General features: G+C 37.1%; 1 protein-coding gene across 1 annotated transcript in view; it reads right to left on the bottom strand.

The window, feature by feature from the left end:
- The window catches only part of LOC148367052 (protein HTATIP2-like), a 244,274-nt gene that overhangs the window by 47,078 nt on the left and 183,331 nt on the right, over positions 1–13,865 (bottom strand). Inside the window, exon 41 of the mRNA XM_088333845.1 lies at positions 13,785–13,807. Within this exon, the coding sequence (XP_088189971.1) occupies positions 13,785–13,807 (23 nt within the window). The remainder of the gene's footprint in view (positions 1–13,784; positions 13,808–13,865) is intronic.

Here is a 13,865-nt window from a genome sequence, read left to right as displayed (position 1 = left end):
TATATAATGAAATTGTGAATATGCTTGATTGTTATTAAGATTTTTCGAGAAGGGTTGTTCAAACCTCACATTGTGCTTGCTGTTAAAAAAAGTCATATTGAAATATAATATTGTGAATGTGCTTAATTGCTGTTGAGATTGTCATGATTGTTTTCTGTTATTAGTGTCAATAAATTTGTTCAAACCAAAAAAATAAATAAATAAAAACTACACACAACTCAATTTAAGAGACAAACGTTAGGAACAGAAAACCTAATTTCGCAAAAGCAAATATTGCTGCGAGGCTTTTAACTAAGACAAGAAAGTTTGATCAAATTTATGATGCTTTTAGCTAACTTGCATTGGGTGTGATCTTAAGATGTGATTTTAAGGTTCTGTTGGTAGTATACAAAATCATGCATGGACTAGCTCCCTCATATCTTTCAGGTCTAATTTCCCCTTATGTTCAGGTCCAGAGCCTTCGCTCTGAAAATGCTGGTCTTTGAGTCATCCCAAGAGCCAAGAAGAGATCTGCAGGTTCGAGAGCATTCTCCATCCGGGCCCCGGTGCTGTGGAATGCTCTTTCCCCTGAGGTTCGATCTGCAACCTCAGTGGAACTGATAAAAACTAGGCTTAAAACAAACTTTTATTCTATAGTATATGAATAACCTATACTTTATGTTGACAACATCTGTGTATTATTTGTTACTGCAACATCCATTCCAGCCTGGTCATCCTGGAAGGGGGATTACCTCATGGGCAGTACCTTCTCAAGGTTTCTTCATTTTCCTCATGTTGAGGTTTTCTAGTTTTTCCTTGCCCACGTGTAGGTTTTAGATCAGGGTATGGTGTAATAATAGTATGTGGTCTGCAAGAATCTGGGGTCTGTGCAGCCCTTTGAGACTCCTAGTGATTAAGGGCTAGACAAATAAACATGACTTGAGTTGAGTTGACTTGACTTAACATACTCTAAAGTGTTTTCCCTACAAGGTGCACATGCCCAGTGCTTTACTGTTCTATGACATTCCCCAAAAATTTAGATACAAAGACATTTTAGTCACGGTGGCGCAAGGGGAACGCCAAGGGTGCATTTGTAAGCAAAACAAAGCACGGTAACGCGTACCGGCAAAAAAAAAAAACTGGTAAGCATCCAGACTTTCAGCAGCTTTTGGATCAGCAGCAGTGTATGGGGATACTCCATTTCCGATATAGTGGTACAGATTGTGTGGACTTAAGTCAGGCAGAGAGGACAAATTCTTTTAGATGTGTGAATTTGTCAGACTCTATGGTTTGGTAGTTAGCATTGCTAATTCTACAACAATTTCTCTAAATATCACTGTTCGTACTTTCTGACAAGGTGAGCCACCTCATCCGACAGCTGCTCAATATCCGTTTGACTAGTTGACAAATGGTTTTGAATAGTATAGCTGTTTTTTGTTGTTGTTGTCCATTGTTTACTGGCACCGTCCGCTGTTTGATACTGCTTACTACTGTCCGTCATGGGTTCGTCACGTGGTTAGGGTCAATATACCATTTGCGAGCAATCCCACTTTCGGGCTAACACGGAGGACGTATCTATACAAATAAATGAAACCACTTTTAACTCTAGACAATAATTAAAGGATAATTTTAATCGTTTTTTTCACCAAAATCAACAAATTACTGTGGCTGTTGGCTCAATTGTTGCGTCTTGTGTGTTTACAAGATGAACCCAAGAATGACTTGCCAAAAACACAGACTTACATTATATGGATGGACACAACTGTATTCTGAGCAAAGGGACAGAAAAGGAAATGGAAATGTCACGTCCATTACAAATAAGTCATTTTTAGCGGGTAAGCCAGAGTTGTCTGTACTACAAATCCACAGCATTTTGCTCCACAAAAATAACCCCGGATAATGCGACAGTATATTAAACATGTATAATATATATATATATATATATATATATAAAATGGAGAAAACTCAAATTTACTAATCTCAAAATATTGAATATTATAAAAAGTATACTAGTAAGCCTTAAGCAATATTCAGTAATAGAAAAGTAATACAATATTTCCAATCATTTAGCAAATTGTAGCAAATTTAGAGAAGTACTTCATCATAGTATTCCAATCTCCCGAGAAAGTCCTGTATGTATCAAATGAGAAAAAAATACTGGAATGAGAAAATATATCTGAAATGTACAAATATATCTTATACTTTCACTAAATTAAGAAAGAAAAAAATACTTTAAACGAAAATTTGGATAGGACAATTATAAAAAGAAATACTGCAGTAATATCAGAAAAACTATATTTTGATCGAAAACATGATCTTTCATTTGAAAATTAATGATGTTTTTTACTAAAATAGAAAAGATACTTCAAATGAGAAAAAAACATCAGCACTGTACAAATGCATTTTGTTTTTCCTAAAATACAAACAATACTTTAGATACTGACATTAGCAAATGAAAACAATATTTTAAATGAAAAATATATCTTACATCTGCCAATATATTAGATGTTTTAAAATTATATATCATAAAAATTATCTATAATATACCAAATTTTTTCCTTTTTACTAAAATAAGAAAAATGACACATTCAAAGGGAAAAAATATCCGCTTTTCATAAAATATTTTAAATTTTCTAAAAAATCGGACATTTGAACAATATAATAATTTTATTTTATTTTAGAAAAAAAAAAGAAAAATACAATATTACATTTCTTTTGGGAAAAACAAGTTAAAAATAGACTGCAACAAGAGAGGTGATAGTTAAATGATAAACATTACTGGCCAGTAAGATATGTGTTTTATTGTTGTACGAAAACACCACAGTTGCAATTACATTATCAACGCTTTATATGTAAAAGCGAGATTGTAATATTGATGAATGTTACTTCTTTCTGCTGGTTGAAAGCAAATTAATCTATGAAGGTTTGCATATTCCCGGATCCTCGTGGGACCCAAGCCCAGGCTGGCCCTGGCTTTTGTGGGTCGTCTCAGCCTCTTGGACCTTGGGGAGTTACTGTCTCTGATCGGGCTTCTATTTAAACAAACCATAACAAAAACAGCATTTACGCCAACCTGCTTCACACCATAACATTTATCTTCAAGCTGTTACCCGTCTGGTTCTATTGTTAATGCTAGCTCCTTAAGTTTTCTGCTGCGCTAGTAATCACCATGGACGTAACCAGACCCTTTTTGGGGGTGCTCAAGCATACCCAAATTCAACCCAAGCACCCCCAAAAATTATAGCATTTTTAAAATTCTCTTTTCCTCATTTAAGGACAGGATAAGATTAAATATGATGACAATCGCAAGATAAATAATTCAAAAAAATAAAATAAAGCAAAAATGTAAATAACGCAGTGTTGAGAATGCTACACTGCCTTGAAATGATTCAGGCCATTTGATTAAAAATTTTAAATACATGTAAATATTTCCTGACAATGGCTCTTATTAAAATAACTTTTCATATTTTAGTTAAAAGAAATAATTTCAGATTGGTGACCTTTTTTTCTCATTTGAATAATTTTTCAAATTTTAGTAAATGAAATAAATCTACAGATATTACATGATTATTTGCATTAAGATGATAATAATAATAATAGTAAAAACAGTCAATAAAAAAGTCCATTAAAAAAATATATGATCTTGATTTTAAAGTGATTCTTAAAAAATATATCTGACTAATTATAGATTTTCTGAACATTCTGCTTTCATATTTTAGAAGAAAAGTTTAATTCATATAGTGATTTTTTTTAATCAAAATTTGTATGATTTAACATTAGGTATTATAGCAAAGCCATTAGCGTGTGTAACTAGTAAAGAAATACATTTAAAAAATTGCACACATGAAGTGGATGATTTTATTCCTAACAATAGGAAATATATGGTATATATTGTCTGCATTTATATAGCGCTTTTCAAGTCAATGAAGACCTCCCAAAGCGCTTTGCAATGTGCTTCACACTTACCCATTCACACACACTGACAGCCAATAGGGAGTCAGAAATTAACTTACATTCGGTCAAAATGTATTCAAATGGTGTATTATGTTATCAAAATTATGGGGATTTAATATTAAGCATTAGCTAGTGCTTGATAACTACTGTGTCCATAATGCTAGCATTAGTCGTTAAGGTACGGGACACTTGCATTGGCTGCTAAATTATTTAACATTAACTGCTAATGTGGTTAAAGTGAAGTTAGTCACAAATCAATGCAATTCCATTAAAAAAAAAAAGTAAAAAAATCAATCTCAATTTCATCACGATTCCTTAAACAAAGACATTGTGACCTTCTGACCATTTTTCTTTCATGTTTTAGGAAAAAAGGTCTAATTGAATTGTCTTTTTTATAAAAATTTGTATGATTTAACATTGAGCATTAATGCAAAGACATTCAAATGAGTAGATTTAGTAAAAAAAATGAATTATATTGCACACATGAAGTGGATTGTTCTGTTCTCCTTACAGTTTCATTAAGTAAGCACACAGCCGAGTAGTTTTCCCACTCAAAGACGATTTTCTTTTTACCGACACATTGCGCCACTTCAAAATGTCCGCCAACAAAAGATCTAATATTGGCTCCGCTGAAAAAGGATACTTTGAGCCCCCATCCGGCCTCCGCCCTCGTCACTGTTTCAATCATCTCATGCACTTGGTTAAATTAGTCTTCTTAGAAAGCTCACGAGGGCCTTAATTAAAACTTCATCCTCTTTCCAAAATCCTTCTCGGCTCTTTATTGTCATTGACTTGCACTCCAACACTTTTCCTGCCATCGCCGGCCTCAAAAGAAAGAGTCCCGCTTGGACTCAAATTAAAAGAAACGACGGTCAAAATGAAGAGATTGCGCGTTAGGATTGATCCGACCCCCCCGCGACTTTTCAAGAAGTTCTCATAATGAATGGAGGTTTTCTTCACCGTCTTACTCGAGATGCTACTCCTTGCTAATGAAGCGGGCCCCTTTGTCACCTCCTGTAAGGCTTCAGAACCTCAATGGCATTTTCTGAATCGGGCGACTGTCTTGGTGCTAGCTCTTTGAGGCGTCTTGCAATAAAGCATGAAGAGATACCACTTTCAATTAATTAGAGCGTTGTGTCTCATTTTTTTGGGATCGGGTGGCGATTATCTATGCTGGGGGAATCCGGCCATGTTTAGAAATGGATGTATAAATAAATATCCACAAATATGGGCTATAGAAATAAATGAACACATAAATAAAACATGTAATGTCATCAATATGACACCAAGCTGAACCCCCAGACAATGACTGTGACCTTAGGGGCCGTGTAATTAAAGCTTTAATTCCTTCTCCAGATGATGACAACTGCAAAAGTACAATACAGTGCATTAAGACCATGTGCCAATAAGTTCACGAAAAAAAAGATCTTTAAATTTACACCTGTCTGATCTATTACAAAATATAGTTGTTTATTCAATAGGTAATAGGTGTCAAACTCATAGCCCGCAGGCTGCATCCAGCCCGGTGTACAATTATATCCTGCCCGCGGAATCATTTTATATACATCTACTCCAATAGCTGGGCTAATAAAGTGCTAAAAATTTTCAAACGCAAGACTTTCCGGAAACATATCCACATCAATTGATTAGCTTGAGCTCGAGAAGCGCACCCGCTGTTAAAACTACTAGTGAACTAATCTACTAACAAAAAACATGTCGACCATTTAAAATGAACTTCAAATGTCAGGAAGTGGAGACATGATGCTGCAAAGGCAGGCTAAACGGAGACGAGCAGGGGGGTGTTTATGGTGGCGTCGAAAACATGGATGCTAAAACATCACAATGGCCAAATGAAAAATGTAAGCCTTTCAATAGGATATATATTTTCTATAGAGAACAAAGTATGTGAAGTTATTAAATGTTTACATTTATTCTGGAATAATAAATATTATTGTGTTTTGAATTCATGTTCGTGTTAAAAGCACACATTTTTGGGTGGAAAACACAAATTGCATTCGTGTTTATATTTTGCTTCACATTTTGAATATGTATAGTTTTGACAGGATATATTTTTGTGGAAAACAAAATATGTGAAGATATTTTTACATTTATTCTGGAATAATATTATTGACTGTTTTGAATTCATGTTAATGTTAAAAGCACACATTTCCTGTAAAAAGCACACATTTGATTTGTATTTAGATTTTTCTTAATATTTTGAATTTGGTATTACTTTTGACAGGAGAACAAAGTATGTGAAGTTATTTAAATTTTTACATTTGTTTATTCTGGAATACTGTCTTTTTAGAATTCATATTCATGTAAAAAAACAACAACTTTGTTCAGCCTCCAGTAGCACAATAACTTTTAAGTTGCTAGATACGCTACAACATTTGCATACATGAGTACTTCCGCAATAAATGAACGCATTGTCTTTTGCACAAGCGGGACATGGTGTCTTTCACACAGGAGGTGCATTGAAGTATTTTATCTTGTTGTGTATTTTGTCGCAAATGTTGTCGTGAATTGACATTTATATTAGGGGCATATTTTACCTGTATTTTGTCATGAAATATCGTCATTTATTTTCTCATAAATTTAGTCGCGAATGATTGTCGTGTATTTTTTTGTGTATTCTATCGTGCACTTCATGGTGTATTTCATCATGTATTGTCATGATTACTGATTAGCATCAGCTGTGCCCGCTCATTTGGCGCCAGCCGCTGCGGGCTACCCGATTGGTTCCCTGTCCCTTTATAAGCCCAGTCTTTTCATTCTTTGGTTGTCAGTCCGTCAGCAAACCTCTGTTGTTACAAGGCAAGCATTTTGACCCTGACTCCCGACTGTCACGTTTTTTTTGCACAGGTTTTTCTGATCTCCCCGTTTTTCTCCGGCTCCAACCTGTTTTTGATTCCAAACACGTTTGCTCTCCCGTCCCGGCTATCAACTTGTTTTTCCGTCCTTGACACCGCCATTTCCCGCTCTGGAAGATCCCCTTTCGTATTCGGATCACGATCCGATTGCGTGAGCGGCTTGCTTCCCGCGTCCAGCGAGCACCTGATCACGGGCGCTGCCCTTCCGCTTTCTATCAATAAACTTGTGGTTAATGCTATGCATTTTGGTCCTGAATCCGTTCTGGTCGTGACATGTATTTTGGCATGTAGTTAGTCGTGTGCTTATCATTTATTTGATCATTTATCCCATTATTTGAGTTGTCTGGTGTTTTGTTAATATAAATATGTTAATCAAAAAATGGGCAGGGTCAAACTGGCTAAGCTTTTCACCAAACGCCGATTTGTTCATCACTACTCAACTAATCAATGAAAATCTCAGGCAGTATGACCCTACCCCTGATTAGAATAAAAATTTTTTTTGCCAAAATACACAAAAACATACACATCAATATACATGACAAAAAAGGCATAGCGCACGACAATTAACAAGACAATATACATGACAAAACAAATAAATGACTAAATAAATGACTAAATACTTTGCAGTGTTTCCCACCACCAAAATTAAATGTTCAATGGCAGGGTGCATTGTGTCGGAATGAATAAACAATGGACAGAATGAGTGTGTGAATGTATTCATGAATTAGTGTCATGGCTTTTTGACTTATTAAAGATTAAATTGGAAATATTCCTGATATGCCTTTGTTTGCTCTTAAGGATGATACCAACCTGTTATGTTCATATACAGCAATTTATGTTGCATTCAGTGGTCCTAAAATGCCCTAAAGACATACACCAGGCTTGAAAATATACACACACACCCTACCCAGAGGGTCAGAGAAATTCCCACCACAGTCTCCTAAAATCCTATGGGAAACACTGCTTTATATATAATTTGTCATATATTTAGGTATAACGTAATTTATTTCAGTGGCATTTATTTCTACATAAGGGAGCATGAATCCTCCATAATCAACATTTTCAAATACGTCCACGCTTCTGTAGATTTTCATATGAAAGCAGAGGGGGAAAAAAATCGAGTGTCCATGAATGGGAATGCAGCTGGTGAGGCCCGGGCGGAATTGCTGTGACATTTCTTAATCTCTAAAATATGGCAATGTGTTTACGTCACACTGTGTGAATGTTGTAAAGTCGTTATAACCTTCCTTGATTGAGCGAGAAGGATTTCCATCAGAGAAAAGTAAAAGGGGGATGTATGGTGGATGAAGACAGCAACTGGTGGCGATAATTCAATCTGTCAGCGTCTTGGACGAGTGTCGTAAAGCTAATCGGGTCGGACTGTGACGTCCACCAGTCTTGGCGAGAATAATCGTAAGGCAAATTGGTGGGAAAGGAAAAGTGTAGAGCGGGAATCAGCAACCTTTTGAAGAAGAGAGCTACATTTTTGTAACGCATTAGCAAGAAAAAACTACCCGTTTGATATGCATTCAAATTATGTTCATACTCATTCATTTTTAAAAACAACTGATCATGCTATTACTATGTTGTAACTATGTTACGTTATTACTGGGTGAAAATGGGCTCAGACAAGCACTTAAACATCGGCCTTGTATGGAGACATTGGGTGATTTACATGTATTTACTATAGGCTATTTTAAAATGAATTTTGGAAGAATTAATCATGTTTTTAAAGACATTGATCATGTCAATGATTTCTCTTGCCAGTTGGAAATCCAATCAGCTATAAAATCACTGAAGCTTTTTTAATCAGTCAGTGGTCTACCTGGTGCTCGCTGTCTTCGGTTAAAAGAGCCGTTTACTATGTGGAACCCACATTACAAGAAAAAAAACTATTTGGGTCATTAATTGTTTTGTTTATTAATTAAATAATTGTCCATGATGCAAAAACAAACGCTCACAAATAGTTAATGCATAAAAAATGAGTCGATTAAATCGGCCAGATTATTCTAAAATCAAGTCATTTTTATTTTATTTAGGTCATTTTGTACAAAAAAACAAATGTTGCTTAAATTTGAACTATGATGTGGGTCATTTCATTTATGACCCATTCTGTGTTGTTCTTCACACAATGTGTCTTTTTTTAAGAAGCTATCTCTGTAAGATTTTACACAATCTTGAACGTCTAATTCTGAGGAAATTCAAAAAAAGGTGAATATTCCTCCGTCCAAATTATATCCCACTCAAGGGCTCAAGATTCTTGTTCAACTTGGAGTGAAATGTTCACGTTCCAGTGGTGGAACTGGAGAGCTCTCTCTCTAGGCATTGTATTCATCTTGACCTTAAATGTCCTCTCATTTCGGCCCTAAGGAGCAAAGGTCACACTGCTATCGGTGACCTTTGCCCTGTCCTGCTCCATTGGGCCTTTGTCCAAGTGTAAGAGCTCGGCGGCTGGAAAATTATGTACTTGAAGAAATACCTCAATATTGGATCGCTGAAAAAGAACCTCAAAGAAGATTATTCAAATTGCATTACTTAACTTATTTATAGATCAATACCAAAATCAAAATAACGATGCCACTGCTACATCAAATTATAAGCCTTCATGAAAAAAGTGACAGATATATTAAAATAAATACTTTTAAATTCAAACATATTTTTGATTGATCTATTGGTATTTACTGGCAACCTCACATTTGGAAAGTTTGCTGACGACATTAGCTTGGTGGGGCTCGTCTCTGATGGGAATGAGAAGGCATGCAGGAAGGAGGTGCAGACGCAAATGAGGTTCTCATCTCATCTCTCATCTCATTAGCTGCACCGCTTATTCTCAGTAGGGTCGCGGGGTGCTGGAGCCCATCTCAGCAATCATCGGGCAGTGGGCAGGGAACAAATGAAGTTGTGTTTGAAAAATGAACTAATACCGTACTCAACACCCCGAATTTCAAGGAAGTAATATTTATCTTCATGAGGACACTCCTAAACCCAGCCCCACTCATCATAAATGCAAACTGTGTGGAGAGAATTTACTCCTTTAAACTCCTAGGCATGCACATCTCTAATGTTCTCTCCTGGTTTGCCAACGCCAGGGCTGTGGTGGGGAAGGCCCAGCAGCTGGTCTCCTTCTACAAAGCCACAGTGGCATTCTGGCATACAGCAACACTGTGTGGTATGCAGGAAACACGGCAGCAGACAGGGTAAACATGAAGAGAGTAATCAACACAAGCCAAAACATTATCTACCCAGTCTAGAAGACACTGTCGGCTTGCGATACTGTAGCAGAGCCCGTTTACTTTTTCCCACCCCGGCCATCACCTTTTTGACCTGTTGCGTTATTGTAGGCGCTACAGGTCCCTCAAAATTAGGACAAAAAGGCTTTTTCCAAGAGGCATCACAACCCTTCACAAACGCACAAAACTGTCAAAACGTCTCGCGACAATTTTGGGTTCATTTCTCTTTTCATTGTTGCCAAATTAAACTGAGAATAAAAAATACTATTTCACAAAACAGTGAAAACATATGTATGCAATCAAATCAGAAAAATAAAAAATAATATCTTGATTTTATTACTTTGAGAAATGTGAATATTTATAACTTCCAACCATGCTCCTTCGAAGTTTTATCAAAACACAAATCTGAATTTTCACACTGTGGCCAGGGTTTAATTTAAATAGTGATATATTTTGATCAAAATTTGTATGATTTTATATTGAGTATTAATGCAAATATATTGGCATTGGTTAGTTATCAACTGTGTCCACAATGCTAGAGGTGGTAATTAAGGTCTGTGACCCTTACTTTAACTGTTAAATTGCTTAAGTAATGATAGCGGCGAGCAGTGAAGTTAGCCACCAAACAATGTTACTGTATTAGAGAAAATATGAGCTAAATTCAGGCTACACCAGAATAGACAATCCAACAAACTTTCAATTTCTTCAGATCATGAACTTGTTTGAATCCTTCACAATCTAATGTTGTCACCTGTCAGTTTTTATGAAATAGTCCGATACCGGCGTACTAAAACAGAACAAATTTGCTTGGACGAAAACAACAGAATGTGGAATGTGCTTGACGGTTGGTAGAACTGACAAGCCAAAAGAGCGAGAGTTAAGACCTGACCTCAAGTTTAGCTCATCATAACCCCTACAAAGCAAAGAATAATGTTTTGGGGTTCAGACTTGGGGGGTCTTCTGAGCGCAAAGTCAGTCACAACGCATTATTGCTGTTGTTCCCGACGGCCATCATGCCTCACAGACTTTCAACAGGCTCAATGGAGCATCTGATGGCCGACATCCGGGTTGTGGGAAGCCAAAATCGCTGTGTCGGACTTACTGCCGTCCCCCAAAAGGCAGTTGCCCGCCTCTGACACTACATGACCGGTCCTGTTTTCAGGGGTGACTCATTCTAACTAAATAGATCTCTACGAGTTAACGCTCTATTTAACACCTTTATTCTCGCTTTTGTTTCCTCATGTTTTTTTCATTTTATAAAAAAGACGGCTTTAAAATACACGCTAAGAAATAGGGATGCAAGGTCTTTACGCACGGTAGTGGCAAAAAATACCAAAGTTATAGGTTCTATTAAAAAATAGATATATATAGTAAAAATAGTAATTTTACACAATACTATGATATTTAATACGCTGACAATATTTGTTAGAAATATTTTAAGCATGTATGTTAGTCAATAAAATACATTTTTTTAGAGAAGTATTAGCACAACTTAGTCCTGTCTCCCCAGAAGCTCTTTAACGAGTACAGACTTTTTTTCCACTGTGCTTGTTTAACACCCGGGATGTGCTTGTGATCAACAAACGCAAGGGTTGAGCAGATCTGTTGAGGTTTTTATTACAATAAAACAAATAAAACAACTAAAAAAACCTGAATATTCTGGGCTTGTGAGCATAAAAAGGCTGTATTGGTTTCACAAGGGCTATGACAAAAACAAAACATAAGTCAGTAAGAAAAATCCCCAAATCCAAGCTTCACACTGGCCCTTTGTCCAGACTGAATCCTGCAGGTAGTTTCATAAGACTCAAAGCAAGACTCAATGTATCCCGTTGTTATACAAACTTGTAAACTTGAGTAAATTGAGTTTTGTCTATTTTTTTTTCCCGCACTCTCATTTTTGTGTGTAAATGATAGATTAGATTGACAGCGTGTTGATTAAGATTGACAACTGTCCAGTGAAATACACAAACACGCATCTTTAGCGAGATAATGTGCAACAGTCAACAGAAATAAATACTGTTTTAATATTGAAATGTGTCACTGCATATAAAGTCAAAGCTTTGAGTTTTGAGCTATAACCTTTTAATCATTTCAGTCATTGATATCCATTTATTAATACACTTAATGATTATTCATTTATTTTAATGCAGTTATTTACTACTCTTCTTATTTACTTGACGTCTCAATGTATCAATTCATTCAGCCATTATACAGTCTCTATATTGCTCTCACTGGTGGTGTGATTTACTGTTATGGGGATCTGGCATTGAGTCTTATCAAACCACCTGCAGGATCCAGTCCAGACAAAGGACTTGTGTGAGTCTGGGAATTTTCCACTGACCCTATATTTGTATAAGTAGTCGTGTTCTACCACTCAGGTATGTAAATGATTGTCAGCAATTTTGAAAGTGGACTGAAACCCTCACAGCTTTGTTCTGTACTCACAAGCAAGGAATAGTTATATTTCTGTCATGATTGCTGATTCAGGGCACCTGTGACTGCCCAATTGGTGCCAACAGCCCTGAGCGCTGATTGGTTCAGAGACTCGTTGCAAACCTATGCTCCCAGTTAGGCAAGCTCACACCTTCCGACATTTTCCAGCCCTGTTTTCTCCATCCTGATACCCGTTGCCGACCTGTTTCTGGACCCGTTTCTGCCCTGATCTGCCATCCCGACATCCGACTTGTTTTGCCCCGTTTCCTGCCTGATACCTGTTGCCGACCTCTTTTCTGAACTCGATTACTGCCCTTGCTGTCCCGGCTAGTGACCAGTATCCCTGCTGTCTACAATTATCCTTGCTCGAGACGGAAGTGCAACTTCCACCTTCCAGCCATCTGGTACCTGTTTCCGTTGATCATCGGACCGTGGAAGCAAGCACTGCTCTTCATCTTTTTTCACTAAAACTGAGTAAACGAACACTACTGGGTCCTGTCTCTGTTTCTGGCTTGTGACAATTTCATTTATTGTAAGGAAAACTTATTGAAAGTTGTCCTCAAGTGCTTGTTTTTTTAACCATCTCATCCCACCAACAGGATAGTAATTTGAACAGGGAGAGGAAGAAAATTTAGTCTTGTTTATTTGTTTAGCCCTTAGTCACAAAAAGTGTCATAGGCTGCACAGACAGCAATTAAGACATTGGGCGATTAAGATCTTCTGATCTGAAACCTACACGGTTGCAAGGAAAGTCGGTCCCCCTTCAAGACACACATAAACATGCCATATTTTCCACATAAGGCAACATATTTTAATTGATCAAATTGCACAAATACGGTAATATACCATAAAACCTGGGGTAGCAACGCACACAAAAATAGCACTGGGTTATGAGGCATACTTTGTCAAGCCAATTTAGGGTATCACGCTGCTCCTTAAAGTCCAGAAAAAAAACAGAAATTGGACTTTGAATGCGGTTTTATTCAACTCTAAAGGTAGCATGCAGTTTAGAAAAAAATGTAATTAATTGTCTTTATTGTCATTGGTATTATGAAACGTTGTATGCAACCAGGGCGGCACAGCGGATGAGTGGTAAGCGCGTCCGCGGCTTAGTTCTGAGTTCATTGGGTCGAATCCTCCTGTGCGGAGTTCGCATGTTCTCCCCGTGCTTGTGTGGGTTTCCTCAAGGCACTCCGGTTTCCTCCCACATTCCAAAAACATGCATGTCACATTAATTGGCCGGTCCAAATTGCCCCTAGGTGTGAATGAGTGAGTGAGTTGTGTGTCTCTGTGTGCCTTGCGACTGGCTGGCAACCAGTTCAGGGTGTCCACTGTCCACTGCCCCTAGATAACTGAGATTGTCTCCAGCACCCTGCGACCCTACTGATGATCAGCG

Source organism: Urocampus carinirostris, chromosome 4, assembly GCF_059441175.1.
Source record: "Urocampus carinirostris isolate Australia breed hairy pipefish chromosome 4, RoL_Ucar_1.0, whole genome shotgun sequence".
Classification (NCBI taxonomy): Eukaryota; Metazoa; Chordata; class Actinopteri; order Syngnathiformes; family Syngnathidae; genus Urocampus; species Urocampus carinirostris.
This window is presented reverse-complemented; position numbering and strand designations above follow the sequence as displayed.